The following is a 22,730-nucleotide window of genomic DNA, read 5'->3' as shown; positions in this document are numbered from 1 at the left end:
ATGGTTCGTTTTTTTATACTATCTAAGCGTGTGCTGAGCCCGTGTAGGCCGCAAGGGGTAGCCGTTCGGTCTAAAGCGCCTTGCCACGGTTCGCGCGGCTTACCCCTCCCCCCCCCCCCCTCCCCTCCGTCGGAGTTTCGAGTCCTCCCCCGGGCATGTGTGTGTGTGTGTGTGTGTGTGTGTGTGTGTGTGTGTGTGTGTGTGTGTGTATGTGTTTCTGTTGTTCTTAGCGTAAGTTAGTGTAAGTTAGAAAGAATAAGTAGTGAGTAAGCCTAGGGACCGATGACCTCAGCAGTTTGGTCCCAAATTTCCAAAATTTTTGGACCCGTGTAGCCCCAAACTGTTATCCGGCCAAGCTGATTTACGGTTTTTTTGTCCACACTCTGGATGCCGGTAGATTTCTTGGAAGTGTCCACTGTCACTTAACTCTCTTGCCTTTGTTGAAATGAATTACTGCTACTACTCTAACGGCTGCAAAAAAGACTGACTTTTGAGTGTAGTCCTATTTCTCTTACATCATTTTGCTGCGTTTGTAACTGTGACAACGCTTCATCAGTACTGAAAATTTTAGTCCACGCCTCAGAAATTCTGGAGCAATGTGTCTTCACGAAATGAAGCTCAACGGTTAGGAAAACTATCGTATCAATTACAGTGTCCTGATTTCACATTGCAGAATGTAAAATAAAAAATAAAATATTCTTGTAACTTTGGCTTCCTCTCCTATATTTTTCATGTAAGTCACATTTTATGTCTTCAGATCGTTTTCACAAATTAAATAATCATACTTATAAACAAACTAGTTTCATCGAGCATTACGTATATTCTTGACTAAAACCCAAAACTTTAACGAAAAAATTTGATCAATGTGTAGGCGGAACTGGGTGTTTAACGCATCTTCAGATACCTACTGTTATCTTTCTGTAGGTTGTTAGGTACCAACAATGCACTGTATGTTGATGTATTACGCCAAAGTTATGATATTTCTTCTCCTCACAGTGATATTTAATGTTGCACCATGCTGACTGTTACACCATCTAGACCTGTTATCGTGTGAAATTACTTAGTAATCGTGGCGGTGAAGATGTACGTTTGAATTTTTTTGTCCTGCCGACGTCCAAGTCACAAGAAGGATAAGTCTGTGTTCAAGGAACCATTCTAGAATTTGCGTGACGTAGTTTAAGGAAATCTCAGGATACGGGATTCATAACGACCAGATAGGGATTCGACGCTCTCATCGCTCTTGCCGTATAGGAGTCCAGTCTTTCACCGCCCACTAAATTACACCACTCGAGAAAGAGAAAAAAATTATACAAATATTGAATAAATTAGATGTATTTGGATATATATTTTAGAAGGAAATGTAAGTATTGCAGTACAGCGATGATGAGTTAGTTGCGAGTTGAGTGAGGCAGTGGAGCCTCAGGGCAGACAGCGACATCTATCACCCACACAGCGAGCCCTCGAGTAGTTGAGCATCCGCATGCAGAAACCCACGCAAGGCGACGGGTAGCCATCGCTTTCAGAACACGGCTGATTCGTGTTTATAGCTGCGAAAATAAAAAAACAACTACCGTTACAATTTAAGGTATTCGAAAAACGAAAAACGTGTTTCGAAAACTAAAGAGAAATATGAGTGGTTGATCGTACCTAAAAAATAACGGTTAGGCACAAAAAACGAAACAGAAAGAAAGAGAAAGCTAAATTTGAACCTTTACCTACTAACTACTCAAAAGGAAGCGCGTAATAAATTAACGTGGAAACATTGTCTTCACAGCTGCGACAAATTGTTTAAATGAAACAAATGATTGATTTCTCCTGTATTATCTAGGAGTTACAATTACGAACGACTTGAATTGGAAGGAACACACATAAAATGTTGTGGGGAAGGCTAACCAAAGATTGCGTTTTATTGGAAGGACACTTAGAAAATGTAACAGATCTACTAAGGAGACTGCCTACACTACGCTTGTCTGTCCTCTTTTAGAATACTGCTACGCCGTGTGGGATCCTTACCAGATAGGACTGATGGAGTACATCGAAAAAGTTCAAAGAAGGGCTGCACGTTTTGCATTATCGCGAAGTATGGGGGAGAGTGTCACTGAAATGATACAGGATTTGGGCTGGACATCATTAAAAGAAAGGTGTATTTCGTTGCGACGGAATCTTCTCACGAAATTCCAATCACCGAATTTCTCCTCCGAAAGCGAAAATATTTTATTGGCACCGACCTACATAGGGACAAACGATCACCACGATAAAATAAGGGAAATCAGAGCTCGTACAGAAAGATATGGGTGTTCGTTCTTTCCGCGCGCTGTACGAGATTGGAATAATAGAGAATTGTGAAAGTGGTTCGATGAACCTTCTGCCAGGCACTTAAATGTGATTTGCAGAGTATCCATGCAGATGTAGATGTAACTGCCCATTTTACTTCTAAGTAGTAGTACTGTACCATTTTCACCTTATGCCATTTCCAAGTACCCTGATAACAAAGAACATGTACGAATTCAGTGCATCGAAAGCAGTTAAAAATTAAACACAATAAGATCATCAAATACGCTAAGATTGACTAGACAGTTGTCAAAAATCAGCGATGACGCATTGTCCCATACTAGTCTCTTGAGTACATTGATTTAACTGGTATCTGTCCATTTGATCGAAATTAACCCATCATTCCTAACATTCATTGAAGAAAATAGACTGAAACAGAGTGCCCATGGGTACTCTGTTTCAATTTCGATCAAGTGGCCAGATATCAGTTAAATGAAATCAACTTACGCAAGAGACTGGTATGGGATAGTGCGTCATCGCTGATTTTTAACAACTGGATTGTCTACAATTGTCTAGTAAATCTGTATTAATCTTAGCGTATTTGATGATCTTGCTTCTTATTGTGTGCTTCTTCGCTATACGTTTGCTGTTTGGTTTAGGATGTGCGCCTGTTAGATGCTTTTTTTCCGAAGTGCCATAACTACGTTAATCAGTGTCCACTCACAAACTGTACGTCGAGTGCAATGCTGTTTTGTAGTACAAATAATTTGAATACTATAACGTGCACGCTTATTAATGGTACTAATGGTACTGGTTTTTGGTGCGACTATGACATTTGTAGTCGCAAGTACAGTGGCTGTGAAAATTCTTCATGTACAACATGTACAAGAGGGTTGTATGGCATAATTTGCCATCAATCAATTTTTACAAACATTCTGTACACAATTGTCCTGTAATTCCTCGTTAGCACATTTTATGATCTGGCTTGTGTTTAATTTCTGACATATTTCGATGTATTTCAGTGGTTCTTTTTATCACGATACTTGAAAATGGCCTAAGGTCGAAATTACAAAATACAACAGACAAGAGCAGGCGTCGTGCAATCATTTAAAGAAAGTGCTTCCGAATGTTTGCGAAATGTAAGATTATACTGTTTTGCAACTCGCCTAAAGTTTTGTGCCCCCTTGTACGCCTCGCACCCTGCCTCGCTTTCCACATCCAATTACCTTCTCCAACACGAATCCTCTGCCAGCTTATCAAACTGTCTTCCTCCCCTCTCTTCAGTTGAAATGTACATCTTCTCGCATACTAAAAAAAATAGTGACATGGAGGACGCGTAGTTGTGAAGTGAACTGGTTAACATTGTAAGTGGTTACGCTTTACCAAACAGATATGAAAAACTTCGTCTTTCACAACTGAACCTATTTGCGTGTATGAAACATAGTTCATCTATTCATGTTAGGAATCTTCAGTGGTCTATAATACACAGAAAATTATTTGATTAATATTTTGATAGATCTGTAGTGATTCTTGACAGATCATTTCAATATAACTATTTCTCAAACTAAATAATTTTCTTTGTCTTGTAGACCACTGAAGAAGCCTAACATGAACAGGTGAAACATTATTGGTGGACGCATGTAAATTTAGTTGCAGAAACAAAATTTTTTTATGTGGATGATAAAGCGTAGCTGAACGGAAACTGTGGTGAAATTGCTGCAAAAATTAACAATATTATAAGTGATACTTAAATAATGAGTACAAGTTACAAATCTTGACGTTACTGGCGCTGGTGGAAGGGCCTGTGCCAAGTTAACTATTGCACTAGATTTATTTATATAATATTGCGAAAATGATTATGTAACTGTCAAATGTATAAACCTCCCTTTCGGCTACACATTGTGACATGTAGTTGATCTTTGTATCTGTATATTAAAGATATATCACCATGCCTACTTTTGGACGAATAATTGTAACTTTTAGGCATTATTTTCGTGTCAGTTACATTGTTAATCAGTTCATTTAACTATTACGCCTCCTCTAAATTACTGCCTTTCTGAAGAAATTGGTTTGCTTGTTCTTCGTCTGGATTAAACTGGTTCATATTCATGTTTCACAAATTCTGTAATAACATTATTTTTATTTTCCTCTTAATTGATGATGGATGCAAAACCGAAACCCTTTATCTGTTTAGATAAAAATTAAAATATGGCCAAGACTGCGATTTCTAAAATTTCTTTCAAAAAAACTAGCAGGTTTGTTTCTTATGTGAAAACTCTTTTCTCACAACCGTGGTACGCTCCAAGAGACTGAATGCGCGTGCTGGTGTTATGCGAGCGTTACGCACCAAGAAAAACCTCGTACAAGCGAAGCAGAGGCGATTGGGCAACCATTCTAGTGACGATACGGACCGCAAATGGGGAAACCATTGACATTAGCGGCTTTCAGAAAGGGCAGATTGATGTGGCCCGGAGCCTGGGAACGAGGATCTCGAAACTGCGAAGCTGGTCGGGTGTTAGCTTCCCACTGCCCAGAGCATCTACCACGGGTAGGCGACAAAATATTCGAGGTCTACGTCTAATCACAGAAAGTAGAGGTCGGAGGCTTTCCCGCTCAGTAAAGCACGATAAGTGTTTATCTCTGGCACATCTGACAGAGCTCATGCAGCCACATGTGTTTCGGACCACACCGTTCAGCACAAGTCGTTGAACATGGAGCTCTGTAACACGTGTTCGCATGTTAACCCAACAGCATCATCGAGACTGGACCGTGGATCAATGGAAACTAGTTGCCTGGTCGAATGAATAAGTTTCTCGTTACACCAGACATGTGGTCCTGTTAGGATACGCCGTCATCAAGAAAAAGGCTGTTCGAAACACGCGCCCCAGCAAGGGGGCAGTATTGTGTTATTGGGGACATTTACTTGGTCCTCCATGAGACCTGTAGTGGCAATTGAACGAACCATAAAAAGCTGTGGACCATGAGAACATAATTGAGAATGGCCTGCATCCCTTCACGCTTGATATCTCCCCAACAGTGGTGGCATGGCAGAAGGATAACTGGGCTGAATCCTACTTCAGTGATCTGAAGAGCATAACAGTGTATTTGCAACTGACGTGAAACCGCTGGAACACATCTGCACGCTATCTAGAGCCAGTTATGCATTTACGAACCATCGACCCGTAATGTACGGTATTTACGTGATTTCTAAGTAGGAAACGTACCAAAAACTTATCGAATCCATGCCACGAAAAATCGCTGCTGTACTGCGCTCGAAATGTGGACCAAGACGCTTGAAAACAGTAGGACATTGTAGATCCTCTACAGCCTCTTGTAATTACATTTAAATAATTCGCCAGATACGTATTGACTATTCGCCTAGCTGTCAGAGCATTTTGGCTGCCGAGTAGTAGTGATTACGATAAGGTCCCCCTCCAGTGAACAGGGAGAGAATGACGACAGTAGGTGAGACAGGGAGTGTAAGAGACTCACCGTCGGTGGAGCAGCGGCACAGATTGTCGACGCAGCGGCCCGACTCGTAGCCGAGAAGGTCACATGGCCCGATGCACACCGGCGGGAACCCGTCGTCGTTCTCGCAGGCGACATCTGTCGTCAGCTCTGAAACACCATCACCTTCAACTGTTACTACAGCTCATCTGACGACCCCCGACCTATGTCCAGTACCACGCAGATGTGTGTCGTCACTATAGCTGCGCATACCGAAACCACGGTTCGGTAGGTTTGGTACGCTACACATATGACGTAGTAAATGGTAGGATTACCAGTAGTATTTGTAGTGCTGGTAGAGAAAGAAACATAAATGAATGTGTCAGAGAGAAACTGGGAACTGACGACGTCTCCGTCTTTTTTTGTTTGTTTGGTTGTCTGTTTCACACATAATTGGAACCTATCATCATTCGGTGTTAGTTTATATTTTATATCCTTACAGGATTTTATAAGTAATACAAATTATTTGGTCGGGTAAATTTTGCGCTTTTATGTAACCAAACCAGTTACTTTTGAAGTAACTACAGCTTACATGCGCAGACACAAAAAACATATACAATTGTTATTGTTATTTTGTACTCGATAAAACGTTCTTCCTCATGATCAAAGGTAAGAGATTTCCGTTATTCCTGATAACCTTGAATATTGTTTAGGAATAACAGAAACATGTTTTGTATAAGTTTGACGAAGTTTTGAAGCGAAGTTTGATGTATTTTTGCTTTGTGGGTTTTTTTTTATTTTACCTTTCTGTTGAGGAGTTTGCGTTTTCTGCCTCGGTATAATAAATCTGTATTTTCTTCTCCATTTTTATTACGGCACGTTACAAATCAATTTTCGAATAAGACCTGAATTAAAAAATGTCAGTTTCAGTGTTGCAATAAATACTGTTTACTTTAAGTGACAGACAGGAGGATAACCATATAGAATTAGACGTTCCGTAGATCACCCGGCCCTTGATACATCCTCACTCTGTTTCTAGGCGGGTCACCGCTTCCGGTTTTTAGAGGAATCTAGTAGGACAGTTACTTCATACGTTAAAGAAGATAGTGTTATGAGGTCACGCCCAATAGGTATGCAACACACCTAATGTGCAGGTGATGCAGGGACAACCTTAATTGACTAAAGCTACTACAAAAAATACTGTAGTCTACGCTTACTTACGATTGTCTGCGGTAGTCTATGGCACTTTTGCAACTCGAGTTGTCGCTGGAGAAAGTGAAACAGGTGATACAGCCAGATTCAAAGGGTTTTTCGCACTGAATTAAGTATCAGTGTGCAAATATGGACATTCCAATACTAGAGTCGATAAAACAAAGGTATCAACACTAATACCTAAAACTGTATCGATACCTCGATAATCTGGGACCAAAAGTATTTATATCGACAATACCGCTGGGTACTCATTGCTTATTTTAAATCTGTTTTCAAGCTCTTTAATACAAAAAGGACTTACTTAAAATACAAAGTAAAGTGTGAAAATTATTCTGTTTTTGAATTAAGCGAGTTGAGGATAAAAAAAACAGTCGTAAGCAGTAAAAGAGAATTATTCTAACAATAAGCGAAAGAAGAGGCTTCGACTAAGTTTTATGCTACACCCACTTGCCATTATTACAATGCATTATTAGCTCCCTGTCTTTAACAAAAAGGCAGTTTTAATAATCTTTATAAAAAAAACCACAAGGACAATGTTGTTCTCGAGAAAACCACTTGGGTAAATTTTAAGAACCGGTATTTGACGAAGACTGTGCGACAATTCTGGTGATACCGTCTTATAACTTGAAAATAAAATAAGGTTTGGGTGCGTGCGGAGACATAAACATAGTAATTTTTTCAATACGGGAATGGAATAGAACAGGAAGTCGCTAACATTGGAGCAAAGTGCCTTTCAGCACGCACTGTGCAGTGGCTTGCGGAGAATATGTAGTGAAGTGGATCCCTGTTTATCGAGTTCGACAGAAACACAACCGTTAGTAGGTAATAAATCTTGTACATCCAGCCTTTCTAACGTATCCTATACACAACTTCTGTTGATCTGTATTAGAAGTTGTTTGGCAACACGTCAAAGCGAACAGTAAACCTGGCCTTAGCGGGAACTAACTTGGTCACGTGACTAGACACAGACAAGTGACGTTTCAAAGTAGTACACATTGCTACCCAACAGCGCAAACATGGGAAGCCATCGCGGGAACTGCTTGCTGTTAACGTCCTTATATTTGTTTATTCGAGGCTTGCTGCCATGGGATGGTAGGTCCGCTGCTATGCAGTACCGAAGAAATTGGATAATTTTTTATTTCGTCCGTCTCAGTTGCTTTGATGTAAAATTCAGCGGTAGTGATTATCTGTTTCGGGCTGACATGCACATTCTCAAAATACACACGTTGCTGTAAACCATAATTATCCATACCATGTGGTGCCAAAAGGCATGAATAGCTTCTGTACAGCAAAGTACACAGTGGGCAACAAGTAACCTCATTGATCTTAGTCTGTGTGTCCATTGCAATTGACAGACACAACCTGCAGTGCTGCAGTCTTTACTCGCTAAACCACTTCCGTTGTTTTATTTCGTTTGCAACTATTGCTACTGTAGAGAAATACATAGAAAACAATGCTTGTACACGATAAATTACTTAGTTCACTTGTTTAATTTTTTAGTTACTTGTTATTTTGCGTTACGAATCTGCCTTGCAGTAATGTGCCCCATGTCCATTGAAACGTTGATTGGAAGCTTTTTGGACTTACTTCTTCCGTTCTGTTGTAACTTCCACATGTATTTTTCAAGTCGAGCTACTCACTCGCGATACACACGATTTCTACACCCTCGAGCGCCGACATGTTCGGTACGAAGGCAGAGTTCTAGCTGACTCGTCCCAGGCATGAATATTGCGCAATAGCATTGTGCCGTTCTTCGTGTCGCACTATCACGCATTATACTGACACAATATTATTACACAACAAGTCACAAACTAAACATCCCACTGACGACACTGGCAATGCGTTTGTGGACAACAATTTCTGTTATATTACAAAGAAATATGAACTTTAAGAAAATTTCGCATCTTTTAGTCCACTAAATTAAAGATAATGGCTAACTAAGAAACCAGGGAAAAATCATTGTCTACGGGATTTGGTATTAAAAGCTGCAGAATAAATGAATCAGCACTTGTGTGAACGAGACGACTTAGGTTTTTGCGAGAAAGTGATCCATCTGAATTAAAGCTGCCAGTGTTTCATTCAGACGAGACGTTGGTTCAAACACATTACACTGTGCATAAGTGTTGTCACAGTGATAGTGAGTGGGGAGTGATAGCAAACAAAATTTCTGGTCATTTTTTTACTCTGCAGGCAACTGGCATTCGCACATTAGACGTGTAGCATCTAGATCATAAGAATACGTAGTGTTCGCTGTTACCTGCTGCCTCCGCAACGTTCTACTCGGGTGCAGACACTACGCTATTGCCATTCTGACTACGAGTTCAGCCTGTTTTACCTGGTAATAAACAGTGATTGATGAAAGAAGGAAATACAAAAATGTTCAAGGAAATTTCAGGAACACAACAATACACGTCATGTAGTAATGAAATAAATAAGAAGAGCAGCGAAGCTAAGGCGAAATGTCTGCATGAAAAATGTGATGAAATTGAAAACTAAATGATTACCGGAAGAACTGATTCAGCATATGGAAAAGTCAAAACATCCTTCCGTGAAATTAAAAGCAAGGGTGGTAACATTAAGAGTGAAATGGAAACTCCGCTGTTAAATGCAAAGGAGAGAGCGGATTGGTGGAAAGACTACAATGAAGGCCTCTATGAGCAGGAAGATTTGTCTCAAGTGATAGAAGAAGAAACAGAGGTCGATATGGAAGAGATAAGGTATCAGTGAAAGGGAAGAAGAACTGCAGGATCTGCTGAATGGAATGAACAGTCTAATGGGTACAGAATATGGATTAAGAGTAAACTGAAGAAAGACGAAAGTAATGACAAGTAGCAGAAATGAGAAATCAGGATTGGTGATCACGAGTCAGTTGAAGTTAAGGAATTCTGCTACCTAGCAAGCAAAGTAACCCACGATGGGCGGAGCAAGGAGCACATAAAAAGCAGATTAGCACTGGCAAAAAGAGCATTCCTGCCAAAGAGAAGTCTACTAGTATCAAACATAGGCCTTAATTTGAGGAAGAAATTTCAGAGAATGTACGTTTGGAGCACAGCGTTGTGTGGTCGTGAAACATGGACTGTGGGAAAACCGGAAAAGAAGAGAATAGTAGCATTTGAAAGGTGGTGCTGCAGTAGCATGTTGAAAATTAGGTGGACTGATAAGGTAACGAACGAAGAGGTTCTCCGAAGAATCGGCGAGGAAACGATGGCAGGATATCTGTTAAGCCATCACGGAATAAGTTCCATAGTACTAGAGGGAGCTGTAGAGCGTAAAAATTGTGGACGAAGACAGAGCTTTGAATATATCCAGCAAATGATTGAAGGCATAGTTTACACATGCTACTCTGAGACGAAGAAGTTGGCGCAGTAGAGGATTTCGTGGCGGGTGGCACCAAACGAGTAGATAGACTGATAACTTAAACAATACAGAAAGCGAGATCTTCGTCGTCAATACTATGGGCAGTAGTCAACACACTGAACGCCCAGACGCAGGCTACGCAACTACAAACAGAAAGGAGCATATGGCCCCCAAGCGCAGCCAGTATTGCTGTACTCACGCCAGTCTTCGCACACACAGGAGACTAGAGCGGCAGCGGCCATCATGGCGGTGACCACGAGCAACGTCCTGGCCATGGTTAGTGTGCTTAGCGCGGAGTTCTTCCCAGATGTGCCGTCTCTGCTGTCACGGAGTCTTTATATACGCATCTGTGAGGTGAGCTTCCGTGCACCCGCTTCCACGAAGCCCGCACGTGCAACGACTGCCGTTATTTCCCGCAGTGTGTGTTATCTTCCGACGGGGGTTTCCTGGCTGCTGGACGGTACCGTAACCCAGCGACCTTCTGTACCGCACGTGTCCCGCTCTCGCAATAGTGCAACTTCTCTGTAGCAATAAGCACGATCTCAACACTACGCAGACTGTTAATCACTGCATTACAGAGTAACGTTTCACTACACCGAGTCGAATAAGTGCGGTAGTTCTTGACTGCGAAGTAACGTATCGGAAAGGCATTAGTTTACAACTAATTGCTGTCGTAAGTCATTCGGATAATCGAAAACCCGGATAACAGAATTTATAAAGGAAACGATTTTTGTATTATTAACTCTAGAAGCCGCGCGGGATTAGCCGAGCGATCTAAGGCGCTGCCCATGGACTTTGCGGCTGGTCCGGCGGAGGTTCGAGTCCTCCCTCGGGCATGGGTGTGAATGTTTGTCCTTAGGATAATTTAGGTTAAGTAGTGTGTAAGCTTAGGGACTGATGACCTTAGCAATTAAGTCCCATAAGATTTCACACACATTTGAACATTTAACTGTAGAATGGTAACCTACTTCGCCTGTCTACCATATCTGGTAGGTATGGTTGGTTGGTTCATTTCGGAGAGAGGACCAAACGGCGAGGTTATCGGTCCCATCGAATTACGGAAAGATGGGGAAGGAAGTTGGCTGTGCCCTTTCAAAGGAACCATCCCAGAATTTGCCTGAAGCGATTTGGGGAAATCGTGGAAAACATAATCAGGATGGCCGGACGCGGGTTTGAACTGTCGTCTTCCCGAATGCGAGTCCAGTATACTAACCACCGCGCCACCTCGCTCGGTGTAGGTATATTGGCATATCGTTCTCTCTAGGGTTAATACATAATACACTTATTCAAAACTAGTAAAAGAAGTTAAATTTATTGAAACAAACAAAAATCAATGTTTGTTAAGGGATTAGAGATACCTTTTCATACATACGTACATATTTCTAAAAATTACTAAAATACTGCAACCTTAAATATGAAATACCTACGAAAAGCCACTTAGGACACTGGCTAAACTTTCATTTTCTTTAAAATATTTGTTAATTATAATTTCATGTAAACAATTTTTTCTCTTAATTGTTGATACATCACGAATTCGTTTTAACTGTAGGAAACTCACAGTATCACACACTTCTTACCATTTGAAAGGTGTTTCCGGAATTCGAAATGCCTCTGCATGAGACGGTCCTGCATCATTTTCCGCATCTATGTTTTCTTCTGTTTCATCTCCTTGCATTTCCTGCTGTTCGTTTTGAAACGTCTTTATTTAAATGAGTGTGGCTGTATTCAAATTGCTGAATGACTGAGGCCCACAATATCCTAGCGCAACGCTATCTGACTGCTCAAAAAAAGGATAACCTGACTTCAAATAATTAATTCAAAAGAATGGCACTGACTAAAAAGAAATCCTAACAATAACCTAATCATTTCATTAAGCACTTGCCTCACAAAAATCTTCATTACGCGAACTACTGCAATACGGCGAGCTACAATACTGCCAGCTAAATAAAAGATTCTAACTACTAAAGTATCTAACTATTAATAGGCATGTGGTTACCAAAGGAAATATTTTGCTGCAAACGAAATAATGTATTTTTTACTTTAATAATGTGACATCCAGTTCAGACACAGACATAAATCGTCACTGACATCTAGTACAAAGGTAAATAGTCATGAATAATATTAAATCTCCAAGTCTAACATGTACAGATGGTTAGCCTACGCTAACACTTCAGACCTCTACCCTCCATCAATGCTAACTTCTCACATCTAACATCCATCACTGCTGGCTGTTCACCTCCAACTGTCCAACAGTACTTCCATCATTGCTGGCGACTAATTTCCTCAACTAATGCAACCAGCCACTGAGTCTCTTACAAAGAAAGCGCAGTCAGAGATCCAATGCAAAGCGCTACACAGCACTGCCAATACAGAAGCAGCCCACTTACAGTTTGCTACGCGTGGCGCGGACTGGACAGTCAGAGGTTAACAGTTAATAATCCGGATAATCGCAAATCTGTGTAACTGAGGTCCGGATAATCGAGTCTCCACTGTTTTTGTTTATTTACCGTGTCACAAGCAAATATCATGCAACTCATATACAGGTCTATATACAGGGTGCAGAAAACAGTTTGACCAATAGTGTATGGCAGAATGATAGGATCAGACGAAGGAATTTGAGTATAGCAACCAGAGGTCACAACCGGATATTTACGGCTATACGTGTGTCACCACCAGCCACGGCTGAGTGACGGTCTTCATGCTTGAAATTTGTCTGCGTTTGCCAGATCTAAACAAACTGCGCTCTACTCCTGTGGGTAGGTGGAACTGATGTCCAGTGCAGAATATTGGTGTTCAGTACCCTCTCATTGCATTCAGTAGATATGGTTGTCCGATTAAAGTAGCTACCAACGAGTGAGTGTGGTGAAGAAGAAACACGGAATATCGCTCATGAACTTGGTGAGGGACCGGTCTGGAATGTCGTTCACCAGACTAGTCTACATCCTTTCCAGCGATAAAAAAGGAATTGACTGGTTCCTATAACAGGTAGTGCTACAGCGGAATTTCTCTGAACGTGTCTTGTTTACGGACAAGGCTTGCTTTACCCGTGAAGGCATTTTCAATCCACACAACAACCACCTTCGGGCAGTACAGAATCCTCAGGCAACATACATCCATTGTCATCACGAGCGATTCGCTGCAAACGCGCAGCTAAGTACGATACACGTATATGCGATGCTTTGAGTTTTTCTTGTTCACATCTTGACGTTTAGTTAGTCCAAACATTTTGGTTGCGTATACATTTTCTGTGAATCACTTTTAATTTTGTATAAAGACGTTCATTTGTCAAATTTCAGTTACGCAGATTTACCGCCGAAAATATGCAACTGCGACCCCTAGTTCCTATACTCAAATTCCTTTGTTTGATGCTGTCTTTCCTTCCTACACTTTTTTGTCAAATTTCTTTACCGCATCCTGTATATCGTGTCATCTTCTAAGGAGCACGTGGAATCATTAGTTAGCCTTGGCTTTTTTGTTCTTCTTATATTCCCAAAACTTCATCTTTTCACTTTGTAGCTGTGTTCTTTCTCGCCTCCAAGCGTTTTTAAGTTTCAAATTCATTCCTGTTGTATTCTCGGGTATGAAGTTATGGGTACTGATTTTCTGCCAGTGTATAGTCCGTGTAGTTGCCAGTGGGTCAACACCTTTGGGGGTCTATCAGCCAACATATTTCAGATTGTCGGATTCCGTTGACAATGTGGTAGATTTTCTTGGTCAAGTGAGAGTTGTCCATTCGCACTATATGACCTTAGAATTTCATCCGTATTTTCCTTGCAAGTGAGGTGACTCGCTCAGTCAGCGAATACAGTTCTGAGCTTTTGCGCATCCAGACACGATCTTGAATTTTGGGTCCAAATATTTTTTTCAGTATTTGTCGTTCTATTTTCTCGATGTCTTTGACTTTGATACTTAATGATGACATCCCTGCAGCGTACAGCGTTTTTGTTAGAAAGACTGCTTGGTAGTGTCAAAGACTGGCTTTGATGGACAGTGATGTCTTATAGTACATAAGAGAGATTTGGAGTCCTTTCTTGTTGACGGAGTCATGAAGCTTCTCGATGGCGAGACCCACTTCGTCTGGAGTCCGTTTAATTATTGCTAGGTCGTCACCAAAAGCAAGGCGATTGATGTTGATTCGTTTATTTTTTGTTCCCATATTTGTTCCAGGTATTTCTTTCTCTCAGATTTTGATGATCGTTCGAGTATTAGGCTGAGTCTTACTCCAGTACTAATTTGAAAAGGGTCGGAGATTTCGAGCATGAATTTTACTTTAGAGAACGTCCCTGTCAAAGTCTGGTCCAATATGATAGTTGTTTTGTTATCAAAGTGTATTGAATAGACAATAGAGTGATGCGGTCGATTGAGTCATAGACATTTTGAAGTCTACGAAACTTACAGCTGTGGGGTTTGACTTTCGGTGTTGCAGTGTCATATTAAAGTTGCAGATCAGTTCCGCACACGATTGGCCCGGTAGGAAGCCTGCCTGGTATTCATCTATCAAATGTTCTGTCTTTTGCTCCATTCTGATAAGCAGGGCACGCGAGAAAACTTTGTAGGCAGTTGATAGACGCGAAATACCTCAGCGATTGCCTGGATCATTTTAACCTCTTTTTGTAGTGCGTGGATGAAAGCATTTTCCAATCTGCTGGTATGACGCCGTTTTCCCGTATATTGGTAATGATAGCTTGTAGTCTGTCAGTCAAGAATTCACCTCCGATAGTGAGCATTTCTGCAACTATACCATGATCCCCTGACAGTTGTTTTTTAGGTGTAAAATAAAGTTTCATATTTCCTCATGTGTAGGTGGAATAGAGAGCGTGGACATAATATAAAAAAAGAAAGACGCAGAAATTGGCGCCAACAACCGCAGATGCTATTATCTGGACATGCTGCAATTGTCTCTCATGCTACTTGAAAATTCTAGCAGCGATTTCGTCTTTCAGCAAGATAGCGTTTCTCAGCATTTCCACGGTTGTGCATGAGAATACTAGAATGAGGCATTGCCGCGTCACTGGATGGACCCTGGTGCGGCTGCTGACCCGGATTTACTCGAGCGGCCACCACGGTCACTGCAATTGGTGCCCTCCGATTTTTTCTTGTGGGGTTAGATCAAGGATAGAATTCATGTTGCACTTTTAGCACAGAACATCGAAGACTTGCAACGCTGCATCGCAGCAACGCTTCTTACCGTCACTCCCAATGCGCTCGGTGGGGGTGTGAGCAGAATTGGACTACCGATTAGACGTGTTCCATGCAACGAAGGGTGGACACATCTAAACTTATAAACATTGTAAAAAAGTTCTGAAATACCGTCTTACAGATATTATATTAGTTGTTATTTCGGTATTCGCCACTTACCTTTACCGTTTGTTTGAAATGTTTCACGGACTTCATAATTATTCAGTGTACAGAACTGTGAACAGCATATACTGATGGGGAAAAAATTCCAACACTACGACATCGTCAGTGTAGAGTAATGAAATTTCGGAAATACACGTGTCTAGGTAATATGTTTAAGTGATTAACGTTGAAAGATCATAGGTTAACGTAAGGACGAGAAAAGCCCTTGCAAATGTGAAATTCTGGTACTTTAATAACCCGTTTAAACGCCAGAATGTTGAATGCAACCACGCAAACGACCATCCTGTTTGTCGTAAGTTGTGCAAGTGCCTGGTGTCAATTTGTGGGATGGAGTTCCATGCCTGTTGCACTTGGTCGGACGATACAGGGACGATTTGTGCTTTGTGTGGATGACATTGGAGTTGTCGTCCGATGATGTCGCATTCGTGCTAGATTGGAGGCAGATCTGGTGATCGAGCAGGCCGAGACAACATGTTGACACTCTGTACAGCATGTTGGGTTACAATATCGGTATGTGGGCGAGCGTTATCCTGTTGGAAAACAACCCCTGGAATGCTGTTCATGAATGGCAGCACAACAGGTCGAATCACCAGATTAACGTGCAAACTTGTTGTCAGGGTACTTGGGATAACCACGAGAGTGCTCCTGCTGTCATGCAAAATCGCACCCCAGGCCATAACTCCAGGTGTAGGTTCCTTGTGTCTACTCCGCAGACAGGTTGGTTGCAGGTCCTCAACTGGTCTCCTGCTAACTAACACACGGACATCCCTGACACCGAGACAAAACCGGTTTTCATCAGAAAGCACAACAGACCTTCACCCTATCCTCCAATGAGCTCTCGCTTGACACCACTGATGTCGCAAATGACAGTGATTTGCCATCAGCAGGATACACACTACAAGACATCTGGCTCAGGGCTGTCCTTGAAGTAACCGCTTTGTAATAGTTCGAGGTGTCAACTGCAGCTCAGATTTCTGCACCAGATGCAGTACGATGCGACAGAGCCATGCGCCGAATACGATGGTTTTCCCTCTCAGTGCTATCATGTGGTCGTCCGGATCCAGGTCTTCTCGCGACCGTACATTCCGTGACCACCGCTGCAATGTCACAGAAGGCGCATCCAGCTTCTCGTAGCCATATTACACGGCCTCGTTCAACCTCACTGAGCTGTTGATAGGTGTGGCCGAGCGGTTCTAGACGCTTCAGTCTGGAACCGCGCGACCGCTACAGTAGCAGGTTCGAATCTTGCCTCGGGCATGGATGTGTGTGATGTCCTTACGTTAGTTAGGTTTAAGTAGTTCAAAGTTCTAGGGTACTGATGACCTCAGACGTTAAGTCCCATAGTGCTCAGAGCCATTTGAACCATTTTTTGAGCTGTCGATAGCGGCGTCTTTGTCGCCTCAAAGGCATTCTTGAGTAATATTAATTCATCACGTCCAATCTCAAATGTAACTGGCGCTCACGACCGTTTCAGCTTGTATTTAAAGCAAACCTGATTTGCACCCTCATAGTGGCGCTAGTAGTGTTCAGTTATGTGACTGGCACGAAATTTGAATAGGCATCATCTTTCAGATTTTAGAAGAAATAATACGCCTGCCAACTTTTGTTTATCTTGCACAACTCCTTCTTGAGCCTTTTTTTTTTTTTTTTTTTGCCGTCGATGTGTAAACAGTGCAAATAAGCTTACAGGACAAAATACGAGTCTGAGTCACAATCTTAAAAGAGCGTAATTGTTGCTTTGGAGCCCTGTGATGTTTTATAACTAGTACCATACGGTCATGTGATCCCCCACTGCTGATGTGTCAGTGAAGTGGTGTGAGAGTCCCAGTCTGTTGCGTGGAATCAGCGCATTCAGGTGGGCCGTCATGGAGACGTGATAGAATGGTGGAGAGGAGCTGTCGTGTTTGGACTTGCAATGACCAAAACTTGATTAAGTTGCCCGATTTGTTTGGGTATCAACGCGGACTGACCAACGTGTCTACAAGGAGTGGGTGTGCCAATCTGCAGCCATGTAACAAGGCGGAAGAACGGTGGTCGTATAAACATTTTGACCGACAGGGAGCAAAGACGAGAGTCACGCCTTGTGAATGGCAATCAGTATCAAAAGCGACAGGAATTGTTGCTGTCAGTAAATTCATCTCCACGGTGTTTCACTCACACTGTATCCAGGTTTCAAATCAGGTCGTAGATAGTTGGGTGATTTTTTTTTTTTTTTGCGGTATTTTTCGTACAATGATTTTGGCCTACTCATTCAGGATACCGCGAACATAATCTAGGTTGTTTATTTCACCATTTTCGGTGACAATGTGCTTCACTTCCTGATACCTGGTCCGCAGCTCGTGGTCTAGTGGCTAACGTTGCTACTCTGGATCAAGGGATCCCGGATTCGATTCCCGGCCGGGTTGAGGATTTTCTCTGCCCGGGAACTGGGTGTTTGTGTTGTCCTCATCATTTCATCCTCATTATTAATATTCACGACAATGACTAGACTGCTCAGTGTAAGAAACTGGACTTCGTAAAAATTGAGATCTTGTACGGGCGCTGATGACCGCGCACTTAGAGTGTCCCACAAACCAAACATCATCATCCAGCTTGCTACCTGTTAGTGATGAGTGTATTGTGGACATTCCCGTGTTCCCAGATAACAGCAGCCGTATCCACAGGATTGCACACGTAAGTTTTAGGTTTGGCGAATACTCAGGCACCAATTCGTAACCCGAGCTTAATACCATAGAAAATATATGGCATTGTTGGTAACATCGTGTGAAACTTAGCAATCAACATCCCTACGATTCGGTAGCTCTACGTCTTCTACGAGAAGCGTTTGTAAGTAGGCTGTTTATGTTTTCTTATTGGCAACGTTACGTAGCGCTCTGTATGAAAATCACTGGCTGTGCTGTGTGCAGTCTGTGGCTAGTATGCATTGTTGTCTGCCATTGTAGTGTTGGGCAGCTGGATGTGAACAGCGCGTAGCGTTGCGCAGTTGGAGGTGAGCCGCCAGCAGTGGTGGATGTGGGGAGAGAAATTGCGGAGTTTTGAAATTTGTAATACTGGATATCATGAACTGCTATGTATATTATGATTTTTCAACACTATTAAGGTAAATACATTGTTTGTTCTCTATCAAAATCTTTCATTTGCTAACTATGCCTATCAGTAGTTAGTGCCTTCAGTAGTTTGAATCTTTTATTTAGCTGGCAGTAGTGGCGCTCGCTGTATTGCAGTAGTTCGAGTAACGAAGATTTTTGTGAGTTAAGTGATTTGTGAAAGGTATAGGTTAATGTTAGACAGGGTCATTCTTTTGTAGGGATTTTTGAAAGTCAGATTGCGTTGCGCTAAAAATATTGTGTGTCAGTTTAAGCACAGTCATGTATAATATTTCGAAGGGGACGTTTCACGTTCGATAAGTAATGCTACACATTTTTTTCTAGAAGTAGGTTGGTTTTATTCAGGATTCCAATGCACCACGTTATTCCCTACTCTTTTGGTTATAAAATCGTAGTTTTCATTGTATTCTCCATTCACTGAGACGGCCTTACGCCACCTAACTGGGAAGGCCTGTATGCCCGAATGGTACTGCAGTAACGTGTCAGCCATCCATGCACTGCTTTCTGTGGACTTGCATTCTTCGCTGGGCCAGACAGATGGAAATCAGAAGGTGTGAGATCCAGGCTGTAGGGTGGGCGAGGAAGAACAGTCCAGTGAATTTTGTGAAATCCTCTCGGATGCGCAGACATGTATGAGGCCTTGCGTTGTCCCGGTGACTCAGAAGTCCGTTTGCTTTTTTAAGGCGACAAACACGGTGAAATTTTTTCTGCATTTTTCTGTTAGGCGGAGAGAAATCCAGCAGTCACACACCTTTGGGTATCCCAGATGGTGGACGAGCGTGTCAGTACTACCAACAGAGACGTGCAGCGTGCAGCGAGGTGTTTGTGTTCCGTCGATCGCCTCGAATGCGGGTCGGCACTTTCAACATTGCAGGAGTCATAGCTGTGTGTGGTCGGCCAACATGCGGGAGATCGGACAGGTTTGCGCAGCCTCGTTGCGAGGACGACAGACCCTTCGCCCAACGACTCACTGTGCTTTTGTTCTTTGCCAGGTTTCTGTAGATATTCTCCAAGCGCCAATGAATATCTGCGATACTCTTCTTTTCCGCTAAAAGGCCCTCAATGACAGTTCTTTGCTTGGAACGCGTCGCTGTGATAGACGCAATTTTGAAGGCTACGTATAGTGCCGCCACCTATCGGAACTTTGTGAAACTATAGGGGCTGAGGAGGGAATATTCCACAATGTCCCACAACAAATTCCGCATTTTTCAAACGAAAATGGCCGAGAAAAAAAATTTGCCTTCCTTATTGAACGACCCTCGAAATTATTAATGAGTGGCTTGAATTGGGCGTGGCATACCTGAAGAAACTTCTGGACTCTCTTCCTGGTCGGACTTAAGTCGTTATCAAGGGTAGAGGCGGCGTTACTCCGTATTGCCGTAATGTCTCTTGAGGTGATCAGAACTTGAAAATCTCGGCTGCATTGATTACAACCTCTGATAAGTCCTGCACTGTACATGAAACTTGCCATAGACGATACTGTAACAAATTAGCAGGCCACACTGTCTTTCAAAAGGCGTAGAAAATTAGTGTTGTATGACAACAATATCAATGAATCACGATTGTAATCCGTCAACTCATACAAATATCTACGTGTAACAATTTGTGGGGATGCGAGATTGAATGACCATATAGGCTCACGTGGCTCTGAAGAAGGTGGTAATCTCTTGTATTCAGCACTCTGTGCAATGATGCAGCTTGTCGGTTGTGAATTGATCTTCCCGTTCTAAAGCGAACACCGAACCACGGAGCAGCTTGTAATCTGTTCACATAAGAGCAAAACTATCACAAGCAAACGTGCTGTTACGTTCTAGAAAATATCCTATCTCGACTCCAGGCTCTATATGTCCCATTACATACCAGTTTTTTGAAGGTGTGAATTCTACTGATAGCTTAATTTAGTTGGTGAGCAACTGGTGACTATTTTATTTCTCTGAATGGCACTTGGTCACCAGTGAAACCGAGAACACATGCTGTATATTTGTGTTACACTCTGTCCTGCTTGTCCACGTGTTCGCTCAAAGCTGAAGATGAAGCGCTAACGTCACGTCCATATCATGGTCAATAAAAACTGAGCCCAAGCTTGAATAGTACAAGGCTGTACTACAAAGTGATCCGTAGCGTTTGAAAGGAATAATCTTAGCATTCGCCTCCCGTAAAATCGACGGAACACGGAATGGCCAAGTGGGGTTTATGTTCATTATGTATATTATCCCTCGCATAATTTAATCCTGAAATACTTTGGCGAAGTACTGTATTCCCCACTCATTATGTTTAACTAGAAGCATTATTGGGCCACCACGTAACACAGTATAGTGTTACTGTAAGTATTCTTTCCACATTTCCTTTTTTATGTAATCTTGTATGATAATATAAAAGTGCGCGAGTGTTCCATTAATAATAAGCACTATGGGACTTAACATGTCAGTTCACCAGTCCCCTGACTTAGAACTACTCAACCCTGACTAACCTACGGACAGCACAAGCTTCCATGACCGAGGCAGGATTCGAACCTGCGACCGTAGCAGCAGCGCGGTTCCGGACTGGAGCGCCTAGAACCGCTCGGCCACAGCGGCCGGCAATAATAATAATAATAATAATGGAGCTAATACTGTAACTATAGGCTGCATTTTAAAACTTCTGGAACTATGTTTTATGACTTTAAGACTATATTTAAAGCATTTTTCATTCAGATTTCAAATTTCATTTTAGTTTTTCTATATCATGTCAGATTTTTGTACAAATCGCATATAAAGTTTTAGCTGAAATCACATTTTATTTGAAACGGCGGATTTTTAAATTATATATTAAAATACATGATTTATTTTGTTACCTTATATAGTACCACTCCACACAACGTTAGAATAAACAATGATATAGGTCAACTTAAAGATTCTAACAGTCATTACAAAAACACGTAAATGACGATTTTGTTCAGCTTCGCTGATATCACTATATCAAGGTGTTTCTGACATGGAACGAAACTTCTCCTTAATTGTCTGCCTTCACCAATACCATCCATATATAGCATAAAACAGTAGCGAAGCATCAGTTTTGCGTTCCACTATCCCCCATGCCTCTTTCCCTTCTCCTTGATGCCCTGGTGGAACCGTTCTCCTTGTTCTTAAAAAATTAACGTTGCCATGGTTCGCAGGGATAACATCAGTATGTGAACGCAGAAGAGGAAGCTTCACACTCATGTTACGTCTAAATTTCATGAAGCTCTGCAACATTGTTTTAACCATGGTTTTGTAATTCGGAAGTTTCTTGTTACTCAAAAAGGTCGACTACTACTTTTTGAAACGAAACACTAACCCTTTTTTCCACTAGATTCATTGTACTTTCAAACAAATTGTCTTTCATTAAATTTCGGATACTCGGCCACACAAGCACCCTTTCTTTAAGTTTCTCATGAAACAATTTTGGGATTTTGCTACTAAGTACTGGATGCAGTAACTGTTTTTTGGAAGTGCTTTAATGACCTCATTCATTAATACAAACTCGACGTGAAGAGAAAGTAATAGTATCTTGTTGTTGTTGTTGTTGTTGTGGTCTTCAGTCCTGAGACTGGTTTGATGCAGCTCTACATGCTACCCAGTCCTGTGCAGGCTTCTTCATCTCCCAGTACTTACTTCAACCTACATCCTTCTGAATCTGCTTAGTGTATTCATCTCTTGGTCGCCCTCTGCGATTTTTACCCTCCACGCTGCCCTCCAATGCTAAATTTGTGATCCCTTGATGTCTCAGAACATGTCCTACCAACCGGTACCTTCTTGTTGTCAAGTTGTGCCACAAACTCCTCTTCTCCCCAATTCTATTCAATACCTCCTCATTAGTTACGTGATCTACCCATCTAATCTTCAGCATTCTTCTGTAGCACCACATTTCGAAAGCTTCTATTCTCTTCTTGTCCATACTATTTATCGTCCATGTTTCACTTCCATGCATGGCTACACTCCATACAAATACTTTCAG

General features: G+C 41.9%; 2 protein-coding genes across 2 annotated transcripts in view; one reads left to right on the top strand and one right to left on the bottom strand.

Annotated features, from left to right (window-relative positions):
- Positions 1-22,730, top strand: part of LOC124613483 (calcium/calmodulin-dependent 3',5'-cyclic nucleotide phosphodiesterase 1-like) — a 543,028-nt gene that overhangs the window by 81,403 nt on the left and 438,895 nt on the right. The window lies entirely within an intron of this gene.
- LOC124613023 lies at positions 1,315-10,645 on the bottom strand. The gene is made up of 3 exons (XM_047141580.1): positions 10,487-10,645; positions 5,764-5,889; positions 1,315-1,547 (listed from the first exon to the last, which is right to left on the bottom strand). Exons 1-3 carry the CDS (start codon positions 10,560-10,562, stop codon positions 1,420-1,422), a joined length of 330 nt encoding a protein of 109 aa, XP_046997536.1. The 5' UTR covers positions 10,563-10,645; the 3' UTR covers positions 1,315-1,419.

The sequence above is a fragment of the Schistocerca americana genome, chromosome 4 (assembly GCF_021461395.2).
Source record: "Schistocerca americana isolate TAMUIC-IGC-003095 chromosome 4, iqSchAmer2.1, whole genome shotgun sequence".
NCBI lineage: Eukaryota > Metazoa > Arthropoda > Insecta > Orthoptera > Acrididae > Schistocerca > Schistocerca americana.
Note: the sequence above shows the minus strand (reverse complement) of the source record. Positions and strands in the feature narration are given on the sequence as shown.